The sequence below is a fragment of the Zea mays genome, chromosome 10 (assembly GCF_902167145.1).
Source record: "Zea mays cultivar B73 chromosome 10, Zm-B73-REFERENCE-NAM-5.0, whole genome shotgun sequence".
NCBI lineage: Eukaryota > Viridiplantae > Streptophyta > Magnoliopsida > Poales > Poaceae > Zea > Zea mays.
The window spans coordinates 45,240,962-45,262,996 of NC_050105.1; the positions used below are offsets into that span (position 1 = coordinate 45,240,962).

Consider the following 22,035-nt stretch of genomic DNA (forward strand, 5'->3'; position numbering starts at 1 on the left):
TAATCTCATCATATTCTTAAATCTTATAGTATAAAATTTAGAGCCCATTATTACCCCTAGCTACAGCGACCGCTGCAGCCAGCCTTACGTGTCCAAAGCTACATATTCACAGTTGCGTATCCGGTAGCTTGATACTAACATATCAGGAAGTTCATATAGGGGTAGCATGCGTTTATAATGTAAGAAAAATGCACAAAAGAAGGCCAAGAGAAACAAACTAATGGAATGAATATAGGTTTAAAGACAGGAATATTGGACGAGATGAAACCTTTGTTTCAAAATGTCGCTTAATAGCAACTAGATTTAAAAAAGGAGAACTATCCAACAATTATTGGTTTATTTTTCTATGTTTAAACTATCATGTATATGATTATTATTTTACTTGTTTGTTGGATGGTTAGTATGGATTATCCGACAAATATTCTTTATATATCCGCTTGAATTATTAACCGGTCTTATCATGTGTTCCAATTTTAAATAACTGTATTGATTCTGTATTCGCGAGAAATACATTACGATAGATATATAATGACAGCTACATCCGTCAGCATCCGTCCGGTTTTCACCACTGCATGATGATATGATATACAAGTTACAACGAACAAATCGAGAAACTATCGCACCAATACCCGTAAAATCGGCTCGGAGATACCGATCGGCTCCGGGAAGACGAGAGTTTCATCTCATCAGTAGCTCATGACTGACAGAACAACTCCGCAGGCCAAGGCCAGCGTCAGGACGGACGACACCGGCACTGGGAGCGCCGCCGCGCCGTTCTTGGAGCTGTGCGGCCTCGTCACGGCGCCCCCGCCGCCCACGTTATGCCCACCCGTGCCTGCGCCCGCGGCACCGGCGCCGGCGCCTCCACCCGCGCTGCCACCCTTGTGCCCACTGGTAATCCTCCTGTGATGCTTCAACTCCACTGTGGTCACCTCATGGCCAAGCTTCCGGTTGCGACCCTGCATTTCCAGGCGGTTTTTCATATCGCCTTCAGTTCATGAACAAACCAACCAGTTTCTTAATCAAAGTCATGTTATTCTGTAAAGTCCGGAGAATAATTTGCCCAATCATGCATGGCAACGATTCAGGCACCAATGAAGAGAGAAAAAAAGACAGCAAAACTGACCGTGCACTTGTTCTTGCACCTGGAGATCAGGCTCTGTGGAAATTCCGGCGCTTCCCTCAGCTGCTTCTGCACACCATGAGAACTGGGAGGCAAGGGAGAGGACCAAGATGGAGATGGCGAGGACGGTGGTGCTTTTTTTCATCTTGAGATGTACAGGACACCAGAAGCAGTTCATCAGCTCTGAATCTCTGACGCGGAGTGTGGCCGGAGACTCTTCTTATAACTCCTGCAGTCTGCAGAGTAGTAGCTGCAGCTGCCAAGATAAGGCAAGCAACTTATTTGGCAACACGGCACCTGATTCCGTTGTACCTTTTATTCTCGACGGCAGACATTCTGAAAAAAGATCAGAAAACCACGTGAATCGATCCGTTCTTTTGTTCTTGTTACACACCAATGGGTTATATATAGTATTAAAAAAATAAAATTAGGGTCATTAGGGACTGTCCAAGTCTAATGGGACCTAAATCCCAGCAAAGGTTGCTGATTCTGGCACTTATGTTTTTTCTTTTGTTTCAATGCCAGCAAATGTGGTGCTAGGGAAAAGATTTGGTGGCTTTGTTGCATGTGGTGGGTGCAGATTTTTGCTTGGTGCTCCATGGACCATGGCCTTTGCTCTCTACTTGCCAGATCTCAACCACAATATAGGATAAAGACAGCCAACTGGATTTCATTTTTTTTTGTCGGTGACTGACTAGTACAAACGGAGGGATCGGATACATGGTCTACTCTTTTCATTCTGATATGTAGTTTCCGATGAACTGCAATGCAGATTGTCTACTCTTTTCATTCCGATATGTAGTTTTCGGTGAATTGTAGTGCAGATCAAGAACAAGAAAAGGATGGCCACACGTATATATGCATATTTTTTTCAGCATAACATGTAAGAAAATTAGTTGAATATTTGAGTGGTGCACGACAAGTCGACAAGACTAGCTCATGGCTATGGACTAGCTGTTTGAAAACGATTTGGCCGACAAGTTTCACAAAGTCATAGTCATTCTTAAATTTGAATAGGATAATGTGAGATCAATGAGCGAAAGGGATGGTAAAGCTGGTCGTTTCAGTGAAGATTTCAGTCTTTTAGACAAAGGCAGGCATTGAATTTCCAAATCTCAGTTAAGCTACGTAGAAGAGTACTTTTGGGGATTAGATTACAATTGGAGCCACACTCTGCCTCATCTCTGCTACAAAAGATGCAAATAGTCAGACAGATCCCAACTGGACGAAAGGTGATGCGCAACAACGCATCGGATTTTGGCACAGATGGCATGAACATGGCTAGTATTCTGGTAACGGCATCAAGCGGTCACAGTCGAGTGCAACATAGGGCCAGCAAGATGACACCCAAGCACCAAAGATGCCTTACAATCAGGGTCGAATAAGCAAACCATGTTATTGTTAGGCCTTGTGCCGTTATTCTCGTTCCATGTGATTGAATGTGATAGGAAGAAATTAAGAATATTTTTTACATGCTAGGGATTTAAACCTACTCGATCTCATCCAATTTACGTGGATTGAGAATAAAACAAACATGTCATTAGATGAGCGCAGACTATGATATTATTCTAGAATGAACCATAGCACAATAGGATAGAGATGAGACAAATAGACCATTCACCAAGAACTAATGTACTATTTGGTTCCCATGTGTAATGGTATTGCAATGGAAGTTAAAAAACAGTGGATTCTGAATCAATGAGTACCATTGTATGCTTTGTGTAATACACAAAATTATATAAGAGTTGGTCTCATTAAGTGTTTTGCCATCCACTCATTACCTCATAGAAATAATCACATTTAAAGAATTAAATAAGACACAACCATAAAATATGCATCATATTGGAGTTTTGCTTGTTTGTGCAATTAATAATAAAATAATAATAATAAAAATGTAATAATGAGATGGGAATTTGAACCTAAACCAAAGGTGCACTTTAGAGAATTGGAAATAAAATAAAGAAAAAGAGAGAGGAATATAATACAACTCAAAATAAGCTTATAAATAAATAAGTCCATCACATTTTGAGTATGTTCAAATGGTACTTTAATATGAGGATAAATTTTGACACAAGGGTTGAATTTAAATTTGAATTCAAATTGAATTTGGAAATGGAGAAAAGGAAAATAGAAAAAGAAAAAAAAGCTAAAACAGGAACTTGGGCCAAAACCATCCTGTTCGGCCCGCCTACTCTTACCTCCGCGCAGCCCAGCTAACGTATTGGCGCCGACACGTGGGGCCCACCAGGCAGCCGCACGAGTCGCGCCCGCTCTCAATCTCTCACTGGTTCGCGGGGCTCGCTCGACAGTTGCCTCACTCCGCGTCCGCGCCATAACCTTATGACGATGACTGGCGGACCCACCTAGTCTGTCTCCCATCGCGCGGGATCGGACGCCGACGTGTGGGACCGCACACTCAGCCTTCGCTTCCGTAACAGCCATGCCGAAGTCTCCGGTGTCCGCATCGTTGACCGGGGCTCCTTCCAGCTGCCCTACAAGTGCCACAGCCTTCCTCTGGACTCGCTCCCACCTTCACCCTTCCACCTAAGCCACGCCTGCATAGATTGCGGAAGCCGCCGCCGTGCGCCATTGCTGCGGAGATCCACCCCCGGCGAACTCCCCTCTGCGCCACCATCTCGCCCCTGCCACACCGTCAACCAGAAGCGCCTGGGCGCGGAAAGCTATACGTGCCTCGGCGAGAATCGGGAGCCGTCAGGACGCGGGGAATTGCTCGTCCGTGCGGCGACCTTGCCGTCATACCGCGAATCGTGGGGGAAATGTCTTCTTCCACCAATCCGCGCACTGGAAAGACCTTTCAACAACTCCTACTCGGCTCTAGGTTCATGTAGCACCTATTAGTGGGTGGAATCGTGCATCTGCATGCTGGATTGACCTACTCCGGCGAGAACAGCGCAGTGGGTGCGGGCCACGCAGGCGACCGTGGTCCGGGCTGCCTGTGAGGGCGGCGAGGCCGTTCGTTGGCTGATCAACGGACGGGATTCGACCGAGCTGGTAGTGTTTCACCTATTAAACAGGAACCGTAGATGTCTGATCAGAGGGTTGTTGGCTCAAGTCGCTCAAGATCCCCTTTAGACCGTAGCATTAGGATCCAGTGGCCCCGATTACATACCGATTCACATCCACGTCGGTCTAATCTGGTTCGTTCGCATCTAATCCAACGGCTAGTATTGAGCCATACCCCTTCGCTGAGCAAGTTTTGCAGAGAAGCCCTTCTGGTTTTAGAAAACCAACCCGCAGTCCACAGCCAGGGTTGTCTGAGTCTTAGGTTCTTTTACGCCAGAGACCCTGTACTATTCGGTATTTGGAGCCCAATCCAGAGATCAGAGAAATTATAAAAATAATTATAGAAATTGGTTTTTAATATAAAAATAATTCCAGAAACTTGTATAATTCATATTTAACTAGGTCAGTACCCGTGCGTTGCAACGGGAACATATAATACCATGATAACTTATATATAAAATGTGTCTTATATTGTTATAAGAAAATATTTCATAATCCATTTGTGATCCTAGCCATACATAAATTTTGTTATTTTAATTTAGTTGTTTCACTACTACATTGCAACCATCAGTATCATGCAGACTTCGATATATGTCATGATTTGCATGGTCTCATTATTGGAGAGCACGTGCCACACCTGCCGGTAGAAGTTCCGTCGTACATCGTTAGTCATCACGCACGCACCACCATACACGCTTGCTTAAACAAAAAATGCAAGTGTGTGTTTGCGAAGAGAATTAAAGGCAGACCGGCACAAAAGTTACCCCGATGATGGCGAGTGGTCATTGTTGTCGGTCCACCTCTGCTCACCTCCGGTGTCGAGATGACTCCACAATCCTTGATATAATAGTCCTCGAACGCGCGCGATATGGTGAGTACCGATCACTCTTGGCTGGGCTGCCAAATGAAGTGCACCCCGGGCTCATCAGCGAGGTAGTACACCTGGTCGTTGCACCACCGGATGTGCTACTCCTCTACATACATCTTGTTCGAGGACACTCACACAACAAAAACAATGGTCGTCATTCCAGCGCACAAGAATTCATGGCCGGTCAGTAGCGACTTACGTGACAGGTTAGGCTTCAGGTGGATGATGAGCTAGACGGCGTGATGGCGTCGTCGTAGGTTGCGATGCCCAGAACAACCCGAGAGTCGTCGATATTGGCGACGACCATGAGGTCCCCATGTTTGACGATGGACAGCGCGGCGCAGCCGCTCTGGACCACGTCCAAGCGGCGGCTGCGCCGGAGCTTGCCGTACACAGCGGCGCATGGGCCATGTAGGACTGCTTCCAGAGGTCGAACTGGTAGTCGCCAAGTTTCTTCTCGTCGTCGGTGAGCGACGCCAACGCGAGCTTCTCGTGCTAGTGGTGTTTGTTCAGGGTTTCCAAGTAAGAAACATGGATTCACCTTTGGCATTGGTTTATGAAAATGATTTATAAGTTAGATCCATGGAAAAATATTACGGAGAATAAAAGTTACACATGCAAAAAAAGTATTTAAGTTGAAAACATTATTCAAACAAAAGAAATTACATGCAAGGCTCTTCTTTAAATACTACTCCCTCAATCCAAAAATATAATTTAATAATCTCAGTGATACTTATCTACTACTACACATTGTGCAAGGGTAGCAGGTGGGCTTCGGGAGAGATGTATTATATGTTTTTACTATAATAGATGTAGACATAAACACACATGTGGTGTAGTGGTAGCTACAAACACATTTATTTGAGAGGTCGCGGGTTTGAATCCCCTTGGAGCCTGTTTTTTTAATTTAATTTTAGCTAGGCGTGGGATGCACGTGGGAATGGGAATAGGCTTTGTGGGAGAGAGAATGAGAAAGACACGTGATAGCCGGGAATGGAAATGTGAATGGGCTTTGCAGGGAGGGGGAATGAGAAAGACAGGCAGCTGGGAATGGGAATGGGCTTTGCAGTGAGGACGGAATGGGAATGGCAGAACACGGAATGGGGCAGCCTACCCCTTACCGTCTTAATAGGTAGTAGAGATTCATTTCAACTCTAAATTGATCCATTCCAGTGGCATTAATTTTGTAATAATATTGTCTATCAGTTAGTAGCTTTATTTAATCATGAAACTTGAATTAAAATTATGCACTTGCATTGTTCTATTCCAAGTACTTAATAACTTCAGAAAATCATAACTAAATAACCATAACTCCAAATTTAGTAATTCTTGTTCCTACGATCTCGTTACGCAGCGTAGAATATTATCATGCATTATGTTCTCTTGTTTGGTGTGATGTTAATTTTTTCCATACTATGTATGTTTGTATTGATGCGAGTAGACGAGCAAGCAACATAGGATCCAGGGGTTCAGTAACTGTAGACTGCTGAGCAGGAGCTCGTTGAAGGCAAGTTGTGCCCTTAATCACTTCTTTTTACCCAGTAATGTTCTTATTAATCATAATGATTTGCATAGGTTAACTTTGATGGGACCCAATAGGTTACCCTAGTTTGGCTATCTTTATACCTTGTTTTACCACTGAATTTTTGGGTAGTATATGTTATTGCTTTATGTGGTTTTGGGTATGGAGATATATATTATTCATGATTACACTTTTATTATCAGTTTATTATTACTGTTCATGATAAGATCATTATGTTATTGGTAACATCGAGAACCACCCTGGAAAATAGTGCTACCACAGGGTGGTATGGGACGCCATTGGCTGACTAACTAGGAAAGCTAGTGGAAGACTACCTTACCCGATAGGGGCAAGGGCAGTAGGGGAATGGTCAGTGTAGGGGGGGTCCTTGGGTTGATTTTGCAGCGATGGCGATCAGGCGAGGGATCCCTGCACTGGAGCTTCCTAGAAACTATAGCGGGTTTTTTTGAAGCTAGTGAAAGTTTGTAAAGGCCTCGTAGTGGAACCCTGCCTCGCTTCCTTGGTAGAGGTGTATGGGGTCCGATCAACCCCGTGTCAAATGGGTAACACGACTTGTGGGTAAAGATGTGCAACCTCTGCAGAGTGTAAAACTGGTATACTAGTCGTGCTCACGGTCATGAGTAGCTCGAATACTCACATGATTAATTTATGGAATTAAATTCAATTTGTCATTTGCATCGCATTGGGATTATTTTTTTATTACTTTTATTTACTATTACTATGGTTTGGTATTCACTTATACTTAGTAACTGCTAATAAAATTTTGACCAACTTATAAAAGCAATGCTCAGCTTCAACCTTTATTTTGTTGATCAGCCTTACACTTCACATGAACTCCCACCTTTAGTGAGTTCATGCACATTATTCCCCATGACTTGTTGAGCTATAATCTTTTGTGAGCTCACTCTTGCGATATATAAACCCCCCCACTGGTGAAGAGCAGGTGGTCGAAGAGGAGCCGCACAATGAGGAGTTCGACTTGATCTAGGTGATGTCTCCCAATCAGCTTTATGGCGCCAGGGAAATAATATTCCGTTCGTTTTATATTTATCATTTATTTTGTAAGACTTCCGCTATATAATAAGTACATTTATGATATTTATGACATTGATCTCTATGCACTCTGTTATTATATGTGTTGTTTTTCCTTGGCACACATATGAGACGCACCTGGCTTATCCCTTAAATCCAGGTGTGAGAGAAGTGGTATCAAAGGAAATTTTGACTGTAGGATGAAACCTAGATAGAAATGGACAAAACCCTTACCTACTTACCTTACTCTGATTCTTCCTATACTTTTCTTGATCCTGTCTCACCTTCTACTGTTCTTCTCTGATTATTCTTACCTTTTCTACTCTAAGACAAGATGGGTTTCACACCTTGGAATCCTACAATTATGACCTTCTTAAGAGATAGGAAACCTAAGACAAAATCAAAACTATTTTCTCTATTTAAAAATGTTGGTTGATTGTTCTGATGATAAGTGTCTGATTTGCTTCTTTGATTTATTGAAACATTATAGTTGGGCATCTTTGCATGTACCACCATAAGGTAATGTATTAGCTTTAGTAGGTGACACACTAATCTACTTGGCTAATAAATCCCCCAATCGACACAATCGGAGGGTACTTAGACAACAACAACAGCAAGCTGAGATGAATCCTCCAAATCCTCCAAATCCTCCACTAGCCAGAGCTGATCCAGCAGTTGCAGCCCAGATGCGGATAATGCAATAAATGGCTGATACTATGGTGGATATGCATGCGCAGATGCGACAGGAACGCCAAAATATGTGCCAAGAGAGAGAGAGAGAGGAGATGCGTCAGGAGAGGAGGGGGCAACAACAGCAAGTCCCATTGCCGCCACCACCACTTCCGCTCCGGGACAAGCACCGAGAATTTATGAGCCACAAGCCGCCTACCTTCGCCAGCTCTCCAGATCCTCTGCATGCCGATGAATGGTTGAAGTCAGTGGAGAAAATGCTAAACATTGCTCAATGCTCCGACCGGGAGAAGGTTCTCTATGCTTCTGGTCGTCTGACTGGTCCTGCTGCTGACTGGAGGGATTCTTATGTTGCTGGCTTGCTGCCCATGATCCTGCTGACACTATTATTTGGGTGGAATTCACCACACAGTTCAGAAACTGCCACATTCCTATTGGGATGATGAAGATTAACAAGAAGAATTTCTATCATTGAAGCAAGGTAACATTTCTGTCAGCGAGTACCGTGACAAATTCATTTAACTATCAAGATATGCTCCTGATGAGGTGGCTAATGATGAGAGAAAGCAAGAGCACTTCACAGAAGGACTCAATGGGCCACTACAATATGCATTGGTTGCAAGTACCTTCCCATCATTTCAGAGGCTGCTTGATAAAGCTCTAGCCATTGAACACAAGTATGTTCAACTGGGAGACTTGAAGAGGAAGGCCATTGCCCAGGGGCAGGGTAGCAGCAGTATTTTCCCTCGCTACGTTCCGCCCTAGGGTACACCAACTCATCCAGGAGGAGGACCACACCCAGCTCAGTACGCTCCACAGGGGACTCCACTGACACCCCACACTCGTCAGGCTGCCCCCACTAGCACCCCGGCGAGGCCTACAAGACAAAAGACATGCCCCACATGCTTCGAGTGCAGTCAGGTTGGGCATTATGCAAATGCTTGCCCGGCGGGGAATTCCAGTGCACCAGCTCAAAACAAGCAACAGACTCCTGGCAAGGGATTCAGCATTACCAGGGTTAATCAAGTCAGTGTTGAAGCCACTGCTGACGGTGCAGACATCGCTATCGGTATGTTTTACATTAATGCAATTCCAGCAGCATTATTATTTGATTCAGGAGCTACACATTCGTTTATTTTTGCTCGGTTTGCAACCACTAATGAATTACCACTTTAAAACACGAAAACACCAATGGTAGTAATTACACCTAAAGTGCTTCTTGAAGCAAACTATATGACAGAAAGATTAACACTGACAATTTTGGGAAGGGAATTCTGGTCTACACCCGTAGTGTTAGAAGAAAGCAACATAGATCTGATACTTGGGATCCTGGTTAAGGAAGGCTAAGGCATGCTAAGGCAATCGTAGAACTCACCAGTTCGAAAGGGGAAAGATTTGAAGTTGAGATTATTGTAACCGCCTCTACCAGACCTGTTGTATTTCTAGTAGATGGAAAATTTGTGGGTAGAAACATTCGAGTTGTTAGAGACTTTCTAGACGTCTTTCCTGAAGAGTTACCCAGAATGCCACCAGATAGGGAAGTCGAATTCGTCATTGATCTCTAACCTGGTACTGCTCCCATTTCGAAAAGGCCATATAGGATGTCAGTGGAAGAGTTAAAAGAACTTAAGAAATAGTTAACGGAGTTGCAGGAAGCAGGGTACATTCATCCGAGTTCCTCACCTTGGGGAGCACCGGTACTGTTTGTACATAAGAACGATGGTTTGCAACGGATGTGTGTGGACTATAGGTCACTTAATGATGTCACCATTAAGAACAAGTACCCGTTACCTTGTATTGATGACTTATTCTATCAGATGAGAGGTGCTAGGGTGTTTACTAAGATTGACCTCAGGTCGGGATACCACCAAATGAAGATTAGGCCATCTGATATTCCCAAGACGACTTTCTCTACCCGATATGGTCTATATGAATTAACAGTCATGTCGTTTGGCTTAACCAATGCACCAGCCTACTTCATGAATTTGATGAACAAGATGTTCATGGAGTATCTTGATAAAGTTGTCGTGGTATTCATCGACGACATTCTTATTTATTCCAAGAATGATAGTGATCACGAGGAACATTAGCGGATGGTGCTACATAAGTTACGGGATAATCAGCTTTATGCCAAATTTACCAAGTGTGAGTTCTGGCTTGATGAAGTACATTTCCTCGGGCATATCATCTCCAAAGGAGGAATTTATGTGGATCCGGCTAAAGTAACATCGATAGTTGGGTGGAAGATACCAAGTACAGTCTCGGAGGTCCGGAGTTTCAGCGACAGGGGCTGGTACTTTACAGCCGCTGGATCCCAATCAGGACGTCCTTTCTCTTAGAGAGGCCCGAAGCTAGAAGAGGAAGGCTGTTAGTCCAACACCTCCGGAGGATGACTTGGATCAAGAGATCCAAAACCTGGAGATCCTTCAGCAACAGGTGCAGCGCAAGGAGAAGACGGCTCGTCTAGCTGATCTTCAGAGACAGATAGACGAAGCTTCTGAAGAGGTTCGTCATCTTATTCAAGATGATCAGAGCCGAAGGCCTCCATGCAAAGAGCTCCATCAGGAAGGCTTCCACAATGAGGACGACTGGTATGAAGATTTCCATCATGGAAACTTTGCTTTCGATGATGCTTCTCCTCTCTCAACAGAATTGCAGGCTACACCATGGCCCCAGTCTTACAAGCCACCCCAGCTCCCCATGTATGACGGTCATACAGACCCGAAGCAATTCTTGATGAGCTATGAAGCAACCATATCTTCATATGGTGGCAATACTGCAGTCATGGCAAAATCTTTTGTCATGGCCGTCAAGAGCGTTGCTCAGACCTGGTACTCTTCTCTTCGGCCAGGGACAATCACTTCTTGGCAGAAGTTGAAGGATATGCTGATAACTAGCTTCCAAGGGTTTCAGACGAAGCCAATCACTGCTCAAGCTTTATTTCAGTGTACCAGGATCACGAAGAATACCTCCAGGCGTACGTCCGAAGGTTTCTGCGTCTGAGGGCACAAGCGCCAACAGTGCCCAATGAAATTGTCATTGAGGCCATGATTAAGGGGCTTCGGCCGGGACCTTCAGCGCAGTACTTTGCCAAGAAGCCACCACAAACGTTGGAGAAGCTGCTCCAGAAGATGGATGAATACATTCGAGCTGACAATGACTTCAGCCAAAGAAGGGAGGAAGCATGCAGGTTCTCTGAAATGACCAGGGGCTTCGGAGGAAGATTTCACCCGAGGCACATTAGGTCAATTCATAACTCTGCTCAAACTGATGATCGAGGGAGTCAGCAGCAAAGGCCACAATACTCTTCACAACCTTCGGGCCAGCAGCAAAGTTCTTTTCGGCCGCCAGCGCCAAGGGGCAGAGGTGCCAGGGGCTTCGGGGGAAGGTTTGGAGATCAGCCAAGAAAAATTTATTGCCTATTCTGTGGTGAAGACAAGGGCCATACCACCAGGATGTGTCACGTTACCATCCAGAAGCAGAAGGAGATAGCAGAAGCGGCTGCGCAACAAAGTCAGCCGAAGCAGGTCATGCATACTGCTTCGTATCATTCGCCTTATATTCCAGAATATGTAGGCAACCACCCCGCAGCTTCTGTTGCTTCGGCAAGCCAACCCCAAGCATCTTGGCAGCACCCTCCACCACCACCACCGACGCAGCGAGGATAGCAGCCAGAAGGGAGTCAGAACAATCACCTTCAGAGAGACTTCAGAGAGGAGTCCGAAGCTCGCGTAGTCAATAGCACTGTGCCAGAGTCAAAGCACATTTATTGATAAATATCCTACCTCAACAGCAATTTTTTCGCATTTTTACATTCCGTATTACCTTTTTGTTAATAAGGAACAATTATGAGAAGTTTAAGTGTCTTTTATCGTTTTTCAATTTCTTGTAACACTTTCGTCTTTTTACCATAATAAAATATGTCCTTTCCATAGGCTTGAGTTGCCGAAGCATACGAATTTATGGTGGCATGAAGGACCTTTGTATTATCAAAAATTTGTTCTAACAGACACAGTGCAAATCCTGCAAAACAGTGAAAAGTCGTTCCTAAGGGAGCGCAGTGTAAGTTTTCTGAACCTACAGCGAAAAATAAACGCTGATTCCGCTGAAAGTAAAAGGCGAAGAAGCTCCTAAGGGAGGCTTACAGCGAAAAATAAACGCTGATTCCGCTGAAAGTAAAAGGCGAAGAAGCTCCTAAGGGAGGCTTATAGCGAAAAATAAACGCTGATTCCGCTGAAAGTAAAAGGCGAAGAAGCTCCTAAGGGAGGCTTACAGCGAAAAGTCAGCTGATATAAAAAGTATGTGTGCTCTATTACAGGGACTTATATCTGTGGCACAAATATCATTTTGCATAACATAACATCATCACATCATTTTTGCATAACATAAGCATCATATAGCATATTGCATGTGGAACAAGAAGGGGATACAGTGTTGATCTTCGGAGAATATTTTGGAAAAGAGAAAATCGTGCTAAGGCACAAGATAAATCGAGACGAAGTGTAGCCTCATTAGAGAGGCAACACAAAACTTTTTTATAGCTTCGGAGAATATTTCACGAAGTTTGGATATTCTTCATCAGAGAAGTAAACAAATTCTTGTGATATAGAAAAGATTTTCTTCACGAAGCATGAAAAGAAGGGAAGGTGTTTTTTCGCCGAAGGCTCAAAAAATGGTATGTATGCAAAATTTCATGCATCGTAAAGAATTAAACTATAAATAGATTATATATTACATTCAAAGTTACAATGTATTACACATGTTACATTCCAAATGTTTCTACAATAGTGTTTAATACTCCTTAAGAACTATTTCCGCAGCTTCGTTCAGTAGCTGGTCGACAACCTTGTCCATAATGGCCTCGGCCATTTTTCTAATTTCATCGTCCCCCTTCGGGTGGGGGCCCGGAGATGCCTCAGCAGGTTCTGAGGGAAGAGAAGATACAGCTATATTACTATTACAAAACGCGAACAAAGTCTGGAATTAAAAATTACAGCATAATAAAAACCACTAATTAATACCTATTTGCCCTTCGGGCTCTGTACTTTTCTCGGCAGCTTCTCCTACTTTTCTAGCATCATGGATGCCTTTTTCACTCTTTTGAATAATTTCTTGCGCCATTTCTCGGCCGCCGTTGTCCCAGATATCGGTGAAGAATTTCCCGCCGACCATGCTTGCTTCGGGTGAGGGGTCTTTAATGTCTTCAGAGGACAAGGTAGCTTCAGACTGCGCTAAGGATTTTACATGCTCGCAACCTTTCCTCTCCAAAACAGCAGCAATCCCTCTAGCACCCGAAAAAGCGCAGATGTCACCGCGGCTATTCAGGATTTCCTCAAAGGCCTCTGCTTCGTGACTGATCCATTCCATTGGACCTTCAGGATTGCCTCTTGAGAAATTCTCTTCACTAGAGAACGCGCCAACGTTGGCGAAGCTGGATTTTATCTTCTTAACGCACTCTATGGATTTAACATAGCATTTTCTCTGGGATGCACGAAGCTCCTTAACACTTATCTCTAAATGATTGGCCCATTGATCACTAAGCTCTCGTTTTGTCTCTTCAAGTATACGTTATTCTTTGGCTCTAGCTAGCTATTTCTGAAGATCTTTAATTTCGCGTTTTTGGGCTTCGGTCTGGGCCTTTGAGGCAGCTTCGTCCTCTTTTACCTTGTCCACCAATGTAAGCAGAATTTTATCCTTTTCCAGAGCTTCGTTTCTCAGTTTAATAACCTCTGATCGTAGGTTGTTGAAAGCAATTTCATAGCTCTCGTCTTCGGCATTCTTTTGCGCTCTCAACACGTTGCTTAGTATTAAACCCTATATGTAAAAGAGTTGATATAAGAATAAAAGAATGGTTTTCAAATCATAAAATTTCCAAACGCGCAGTTCTCGTACCTTCAGGCTATTGTACGCAAGACTATCCGCAAGATCGTCCTTCGTCATAGCGCATAATCCAGCTTCAAGCTTCGGAAATCCCATACTTCTAGCCATCTCCCGACAGACGGATAATTCTTTGTTGTCTGGGAGGCAGTATAGGAAATCTTCTTCGTTCGTCCCATTGAACACTAGTGCCCCCTTCGGATATTTCAATTCTTTGGCATAGTGATTAGCTTCAAAAACTTCTTCTTCCGATAACTTTTTCCCCGAAGCATGTCGCACGATATAATCGTATATTTTGGAAGATGCTTCGGGGGCAGCGGTATCAATTTCTTCAACCAAAGTTGGCTCTGACATTTTCATTTTTTCGGTTGCCTTTGCAATTTTTGTTTCTTCTGCTTCCAAAGGCATTACCTTGGTTGGTTCTGAAGGTCCTGTTTCAACTCCAGTCTGTTGCTTCGGAGCTTCAGCAACGGATACTTCAGCAAGCGCCTCAGAAGTTTCAGCAGTCTTCTTTGGGGTTGTGCTTGGAAGTTTAATTGTTTCCAAAACATCTAACACATTAACCATTCTTTTTCTTTTTGGGGTCACTGTTGGCCCCTTTTTAATTTTTGCTGCTTCAATTTCTTCTGAAGGACTTAAAATTTCTGATATTTTCACTCCCTCAGCTGATGCTTTCGCTTCTTCCGTCTTTGGTTCTTCCATCTTTTCTATCGCTGGCACTTCGGCCATTCCTTTGACTTCTGGCAGCAGGGTTGGCTCTTTAGCTTCGGTGGCCGAAGAGGTCTCACCAGCGAACTCAGGCACCGTGGCTGGTTCAATATAGCGTGGCCGGTGTGTGAGAACCTTTACCCTTTTTCTCTTCGGCGCTGGCTCGCTAGGAGCAGTTGCAGCTGTATCTTTCGCAGAAGTTGTGCCTTTTCTTTTTTGCCCCCGCACTGGATAGCGATAGTCGGGGTAGACAAACCCAACTGCATCAAACACTCGGTTGAGTCTTTTCTTTTTTCGGCCTCCGAAGGCCGCTGACAATGCAGTGTCTTCGTTTCGAATATGCCCCAAGCAATTCATCACTTACAGTCTCAATGCTCTTTAACCAATCATCATCTGGTTCAACGAACCTGTCTCCGTACTTGAATGTATACTTCAGCCTGACTAGCCCACCTTCGTCAGTTTCTTTAACAGTTTCTTTCGGCATTTCCCAATTATCTGCAAGAGGCCACACTCTGAAGGCAATATGTTCTTGTATTAAATCCCTTGTCCCAATAAAAGAGCAGACTACGCCGAAGGCCCGTTGGCATTCTTCGGCTACTTCATCCATTTCTACCTTCGGTTTCTGGAGTCCGAAGCGCTGCCAGATGGGGCACATGATCACATCCTTAATATCTTCTCGAACCTTCAAATCATTTTTACATAGAACCATTCTTTCATCCATTCTCCGGGCCATCTCTTCCGAAAGGTTGGCACGGGACAGCTTGATACAGAGCGAGCACCGAAGCTGTAGCAACCAAAGTTGTTATGATATTGCTCTTTACCCTAGGGCTTCGTTTCGTATAATAATTCATGTATATTGCAAAAGCTTTTTGCACTTGGCTCTAGGCCCTGGCTCTTCACAGCCCAGACGAAGATTCCCATTCTTATTATTGCTTTAGGGGTAAGTTGATGAAGGTAAACCTGATATATTTTCAGAACTTCTACCACAAACCTGCTTATAGGGAATCGTAGCCCAGCTTTAAAAAAGCTTCGGAAGATAACGACTTCATTATCTTCGGGAGTCGGCACAGTTCTCTCTCCGTCATCTGCCCTCACGATGGACATATCTCGAAAATATCTCCCCCTCATGTTTTCAAGGTGACTTTGCCCAATAGTTGATTTTCCGAAGACTGAATGGCTTGGTCGCCATGGTCGATCTTCGGAATCCTCACCCCCACTGTCTGCATCATAACTATCACTTTCACCAGTATCTTCAGATAAGCCTTCCAAAATCTCCCTAGTAATTTTCTCTGTATTTGTTTTTGCTATTGATTCAATGAAGCCCAGATTTTTCTCCTCAGAAAGGCTCAGCTTCATCTCGGCAGCAACCTTCTTCTCCTCAGACATCCCTTCGGAATTCCTGCCTCTCGCTTCCGAAGCTTAAAACTAGGGAGGCAACCAAATATTTGTGGGCAGAAAGCTATTTGAGCAGGCAAAACAGATGGCAAGAGAGCGTGCCAAATAAATTGTGGCGAGCCCCTATTTATACACCCATTATGTTGGAAACTGGAAGGTCCCGCTTGTCAATGACCGTTGCTATTCTAGCAAAAGGAAGGTGTTTTTTCGGACCTTCGGCTCATAGCCTTCGTCCATTTCGCAATATAAATTTATCTTTACAGCAAATTAATATTGCGAGGGGCTACTGTTGGGGGCCTTCGGCTTCTGAAGGTCCTCAAAAACGTAATTGACTATGTTCTCCAAAAGAAATATGTGAACAGGTACCTTCGAAGTCAAGTTGCGAGTATACAAAAGCATGGTTAAGACGAAGCTTAACTGAGCTGGCAATCACGACGAAGGATAAGACGACCACGAAGCTATGCGCAGAAGAGCTTCGGCATAACGGCGGAAAGGGAAACCGACTTAAAGATGAAAAGCCAGATTATACCTCGAAGAATTACTATAGAGTTATTGATAAATGTAAAGGGCATTAATGTAATCTTGCATGGGCTGCGACCCGTGCCTATAAATAGGTGAACAGTATTCCCGTACTGTTCACGCTGACTTGGCATTCACTTTTGCGCCACGCCTGTATTTTCTTTCATTCAAGCCGAAGGTACATTTGTAATTTATCTTTGTTCACACAAGTAATACAAATAGAAATATATTAATAATAATGTTTACAGAAATTATGTTACTTTCTTTATTTTGTTTGAATGTTCTCCATTTTTTATCATGATCATGAAGGTACGTCCTTCATGACCTTCGTCCTAAATTCGTTATATCCGAAGGGAAATAATGATTTGAAGGACGAAGGGCTTTTGATATTTAACATTTTGTGTTGCCTTGTTCTCGATTCATAGCATTTGAGAACAAGTCCCCAACATGGGTTATTACCGGAGATTCATTGAAGGGTTGTCCAAGATTGCTAAGCCTATGATCTCACTGCTAGAGATAGGCAAGGAGTTTAAATGGACCTGGGAGTGCTAAGAGAGTTTCAATCAATTGAGGTTTAAATTGATGGCTGCTCTAGTGTTGGTGATGCCAGATCTACAGAAGAATTTTGATAAATATTGTGATGCAAGTTGATAGGGCTTGGGATGTGTGCTTATGTAAGAAGGACACGTCATCGCTTATGCATCTCACCAGTTGCAGAAACATGAGTTAAACTACCCCACTCATGACTTAGAACTGGCAGCCGTAGTGCATGCACTCAAGATTTGGAGACACTATATTATGGGAAACAAGTGCCGAGTCTACACCAATCACAAGAGCTTAAAGTATATCTTCACTCAGAAGGATCTCAACCTTAGGCAACGCCGATGGTTGGAGCTCATCAAGGACTATGACATGGAAATTCACTATCATCCGGGCAAGGCGAATCTGGTTGCGGATGCCTTGAGTCGGAAGGAGCATGTCCACGCAGCTATTGTAACCCAGTTACCTGATGAGTTAGCAGAAGATTTTGAGAAGCTCAATCTGGGTATAGTTGCTCATACCGAAGGAATTACCATAGAAGTGGAACCTACCTTAGAGCAAGAAATACGAAAGGGTCAGATTGGTGATGCTAAAATTCAGGAGATCAAAGATCTAATAACTGAAGGTAGAGGCCTAGATTTCATGGAGGATGAGCAGGGCACGATATGGTTCAAGATCCGAATTTGTGTTCCTGAGATCGACAGTCTTTGTGAGACCATATTGAAGGAGGTGCATGATTCAGCTCATTCCATCCATCCGGGTAGTACCAAGATGTACCAGGATTTGAAGCAAAAGTATTGGTGGTGTGGACTAAAAAGGGATGTTGCTGCACATGTGGCGGAATGTGATGTTTGCCAGAGGGTAAAAGATGAACATCAAAGACCTGCTGGATTACTTCACCCGCTTAAGATACCCTAGTGGAAATGGGAAGAAATTGGCATGGACTTTATTGTTGGACTACCCCGCACTTCTGCATGGTATGACTCTATTTGGGTGATTGTGGACAGATTGACAAAAGTGGCTCACTTCATACCTATGAGGACTAATTACACGGGAGCCAAGCTAGCATAGTTGTATATGGCTCAGATAGTTTGTTTACATGGAGTGCCTAAGAAGATCGTGTTAGACCGGTGATCAAAGTTTACTTCTCGATTTTGGTAGAAGTTGCACGAGTGCTTGGACACGCAGATGAATTTTAGTTCGGCCTACCATCCACAAACTGATGGGCAGACCGAGAGAACCAACCAAGTACTAGAAGATATGTTAAGAGTTTGTGCTCTTAAACATGGTGTTAGCTAGGATAAGAGCTTACCATATGCGGAGTTCTCTTACAATAATAGCTACCAGGCCAGTTTGAAGATGTTCCCGTTTGAGGCTCTATATGGCAGGAAGTGCAGGACTCCACTGTATTGGGATCAAACTGGTGAAAGGCAGTTCTTTGGGCCTGAAATTATACAAGATGCAGAAGAACAAGTCCGGTTGATAAGGGAGAATTTGAGAACTGTGCAGTCAAGGCAGAAAATCTATGCGGATACCCTGAGAAGACTGCTAGAGTTTAATGAGGGTGATCACGTGTATTTGAAGGTGTCACCAATCCAGGGTATGCAAAGATTTAAAGTTTAAGGAAAGTTGTCCCCGCGCTGTATTGGACCCTTCTTGATCTTAAAGCAAGTGGGAGAAGTTTCCTATCAACTAGAACTACCTGATCATCTTGCGGATGTACATGATGTCTTCCATGTATCTCAATTGAAGAAATGCCTCAGGGTACCCAAAGAGCAGCTACCTATGGAAGATCTTAGTTTTCAAGATGATCTGACTTATACAGAATATCCTATCAAGATTCTTGATACCTTGACTTGAGTCACGAGGAGTAAAGTGGTAAAGTTGTGCAAAGTGCAATGGAGTCACCATGGAGAAGATGAAGCTACATGGGGAAGAGAAGAACAGCTACACGTAGATTTTCCCCACCTTTTCCCTAGTCCATCCTAATCTCGAGGACGAGATTCTTTGTAAGGGGGGTAGGATTTGTAATACCCAAAATTATATAAGAGTTGGTCTCATTATGTGTTTTGCCATCCACTCATTACCTCATGGAAATAATCACATTTAAAGAATTAAATAAGACACAACCATAAAATATGCATCATATTGGAGTTTTGCTTGTTTGTGCCCTTAATAATAAAATAATAATAATACTAATTTAATAATGAGATGGGAATTTAAACCTAAACCAAAGGTGCACTTTAGAGAATTGGAAATAAAATAAAGAAAACGAGAGAAGAATATAATACAACTCAAAATAAGCTTATAAATAAATAAGTCCATCACATTTTGAGTATGTTCAAATGCTACTTTAATCCGAGGATAAAGTTTGTCACAAGGGTTGGATTTAAATTTGAATTTAAATTTAATTTGGAAATAGATAAAAGGAAAATAGAAAAAGAAAAAAAAGCTAAAACAAGAACTTGGGCCAAAACCATCATGTTCGGCCCGCTTACTCTTACCTCCGCGCAGTCCATCTAATGTATTGGCGCCGACACGTGGGGGCCCACCGGGCAGCCACACAACTCGTGTCGGGGACCATAATTAGGGGTACCCCAAGACTCCTAATCTCAGCTGGTAACCCCCATCAGCACAAAGCTGCAACGGCCTGATGGGTGCGATTAAGGTCAAGGCTCGGTCCACTCAAGGGAAACGATCTCACCTCGCCCGAGCCCAGCCTCGGGCAAGGGCCGCCGACCCCGGAGGATTCACGCCTCGCCCGAGGGCCCCCTCAAACAACGGACACACCTTCGGCTCGCCCGAGGCCCAGTCTTCGCCGAGAAGCAACCTTGGCCAGATCGTCGCGCCGACCGACCGTATCGCAGGAGCATTTAATGCAAGGATGGCCTGACACCTTATCCTGGCGCGTGCTCTTCAGTCGACAGAGCCGAAGTGACCGCAGTCACTTCGCCGCTCCACTAACCGACCTGACAAGAAGACAGCGCCGCCTGCGTCGCTCCAACTGCTGTGCCACTCGACAGAGTGAGGCTGACAACAGCCAAGTCCGGCCTCGGGCGCCATAGGAAGCTCCGCCTCGTCCGACCCTAGGGCTCGGACTCGGCCTCGGCTCCGGAACACGACGAACTCCGCCTCGCCCAACCCCAGGGCTCGGACTCGGCCTCGGCTCCGGAAGACAACGAACTCCGCCTCGCCCGACCCCAGGGCTCGGACTCAGCCTCGGTCTCAGACGATGGTCTCTGCCTTGCCCGACCCGGGGCTCGGACTCAACCTCGACCTCGGAAGACAGACTCGACCTCGACCTCAGAGGAGCCTCCGCCTCGCCCGACCTAGGGCTCGAACCGACCACGTCACAGGGGGGCCATCATTACCCTACCCCTAGCTAGCTCAGGCTACGGGGAACAAGACCGGTGTCCCATCTGGCTCGCCCTCGTAAACAAATAATGATGGCGCCCCGCATGCTCCATGACGACGGCGGCTCTCAGCCCCTTACGGAAGCAAGGAGACGTCAGCAAGGACTCGACAGCCCCGACAGCTGTCCTTCCGCAAGGCTCCAGCGCTCCTCCGACAGCCATGACATCACATGAACAGGGTGCCAAGACCTCTCCGGCTGCCACGACGGCATGTACTTAGGGCGCTAGCTCCTCTCTGCTAGACACGTTAGCACACTGCTACACCCCCCATTGTACACCTGGACCCTCTCCTTACGCCTATAAAAGGAAGGTCCAGGGCTCTCTTACGAGAAGGTTGGCCGCGCGGGGGAACTGGACGACGCGTAAAGTCTCTCGCTCTCTCCCACGCGAACGCTTGTAACCCCCTACTGCAAGCGCACCCGACTTGGGCGCAGGGCAACACGAAGGCCGCGGGTTTCCCCTTTTTGCCTGTCTCCCCTTTTTTCCCCCTTCGTGCTTCGTCTCGCGCCGACCCATCTGGGCTGGGACACGCGGCGACAATTTACTCGTCGGTCCAGGGACCCCCTGGGATCGAAACACGGACAACTCGCGCCCGCTCTCAATCTTTCACTGGTTCACGGGGCCCGCTCGATAGTTGCCTCACTTCGCGTCCGCGCCATAACCTTATGACGATGACTGGTGGACCCGCCTGGTCTGTCTCCCATCGCGCGGGATCGGATGCCGACGTGTGGGACCGCACAGTAAGCCTTGGCTTCCGTAACAGCCACGCCAAAGTCTGTGGCGTCCGCATCGTCTGCGTGGTGTGGGGGGGTTGACCGGGGCTCCTTCCAGCCGCCCTAGAAATGTCGCAGCCTTCCTCTGGACTCGCCCCCACCTTCACCCTTCCGCTTAAGCCACGTCAGCATAGATTGCGGAAGCCGCTGTCCCCGTGCGCCATTGCTGCGGAGATCCACCCCCGGCGAACTCCCCTCTACGCCACCATCTTGCCCCTGTCACACTGTCAACCAGAAGCACCTAGGCGCGAAAAGCCATAGGTGCCTCGGCGAGAATCGAGAGCCGTCAGGACGCGGGGAATTGCTCGTCCGTGCGGCGACCTTGCTGCCGTGCCGCGAATCGTGGGGGAAACGTCTTATTCCACCAATCCGCGCACTGGTAAGACCTTTCAACAACTCCTACTCGGCTCTAGGTTCATGTAGCACCTATTAGTGGGTGGAATCGTGCATCTGCGCGCTGGATTGACCTACTCCGGCGAGAACACCACCGTGGGTGCGGGCCATGCCGGCGACCGTGGTCGGGGATGCGT

At 45.3% G+C, this 22,035-nt stretch overlaps 1 protein-coding gene across 1 annotated transcript; it reads right to left on the minus strand.

Moving 5' to 3' along the window:
* Positions 1-461: 461 nt before the first annotated feature.
* LOC100283216 (uncharacterized) lies at positions 462-1,316 on the minus strand. The gene is made up of 2 exons (NM_001156118.2): positions 1,127-1,316; positions 462-988 (listed from the first exon to the last, which is right to left on the minus strand). Exons 1-2 carry the CDS (start codon positions 1,299-1,301, stop codon positions 687-689), a joined length of 477 nt encoding a protein of 158 aa, NP_001149590.2. The 5' UTR covers positions 1,302-1,316; the 3' UTR covers positions 462-686.
* Positions 1,317-22,035: the final 20,719 nt, after the last annotated feature.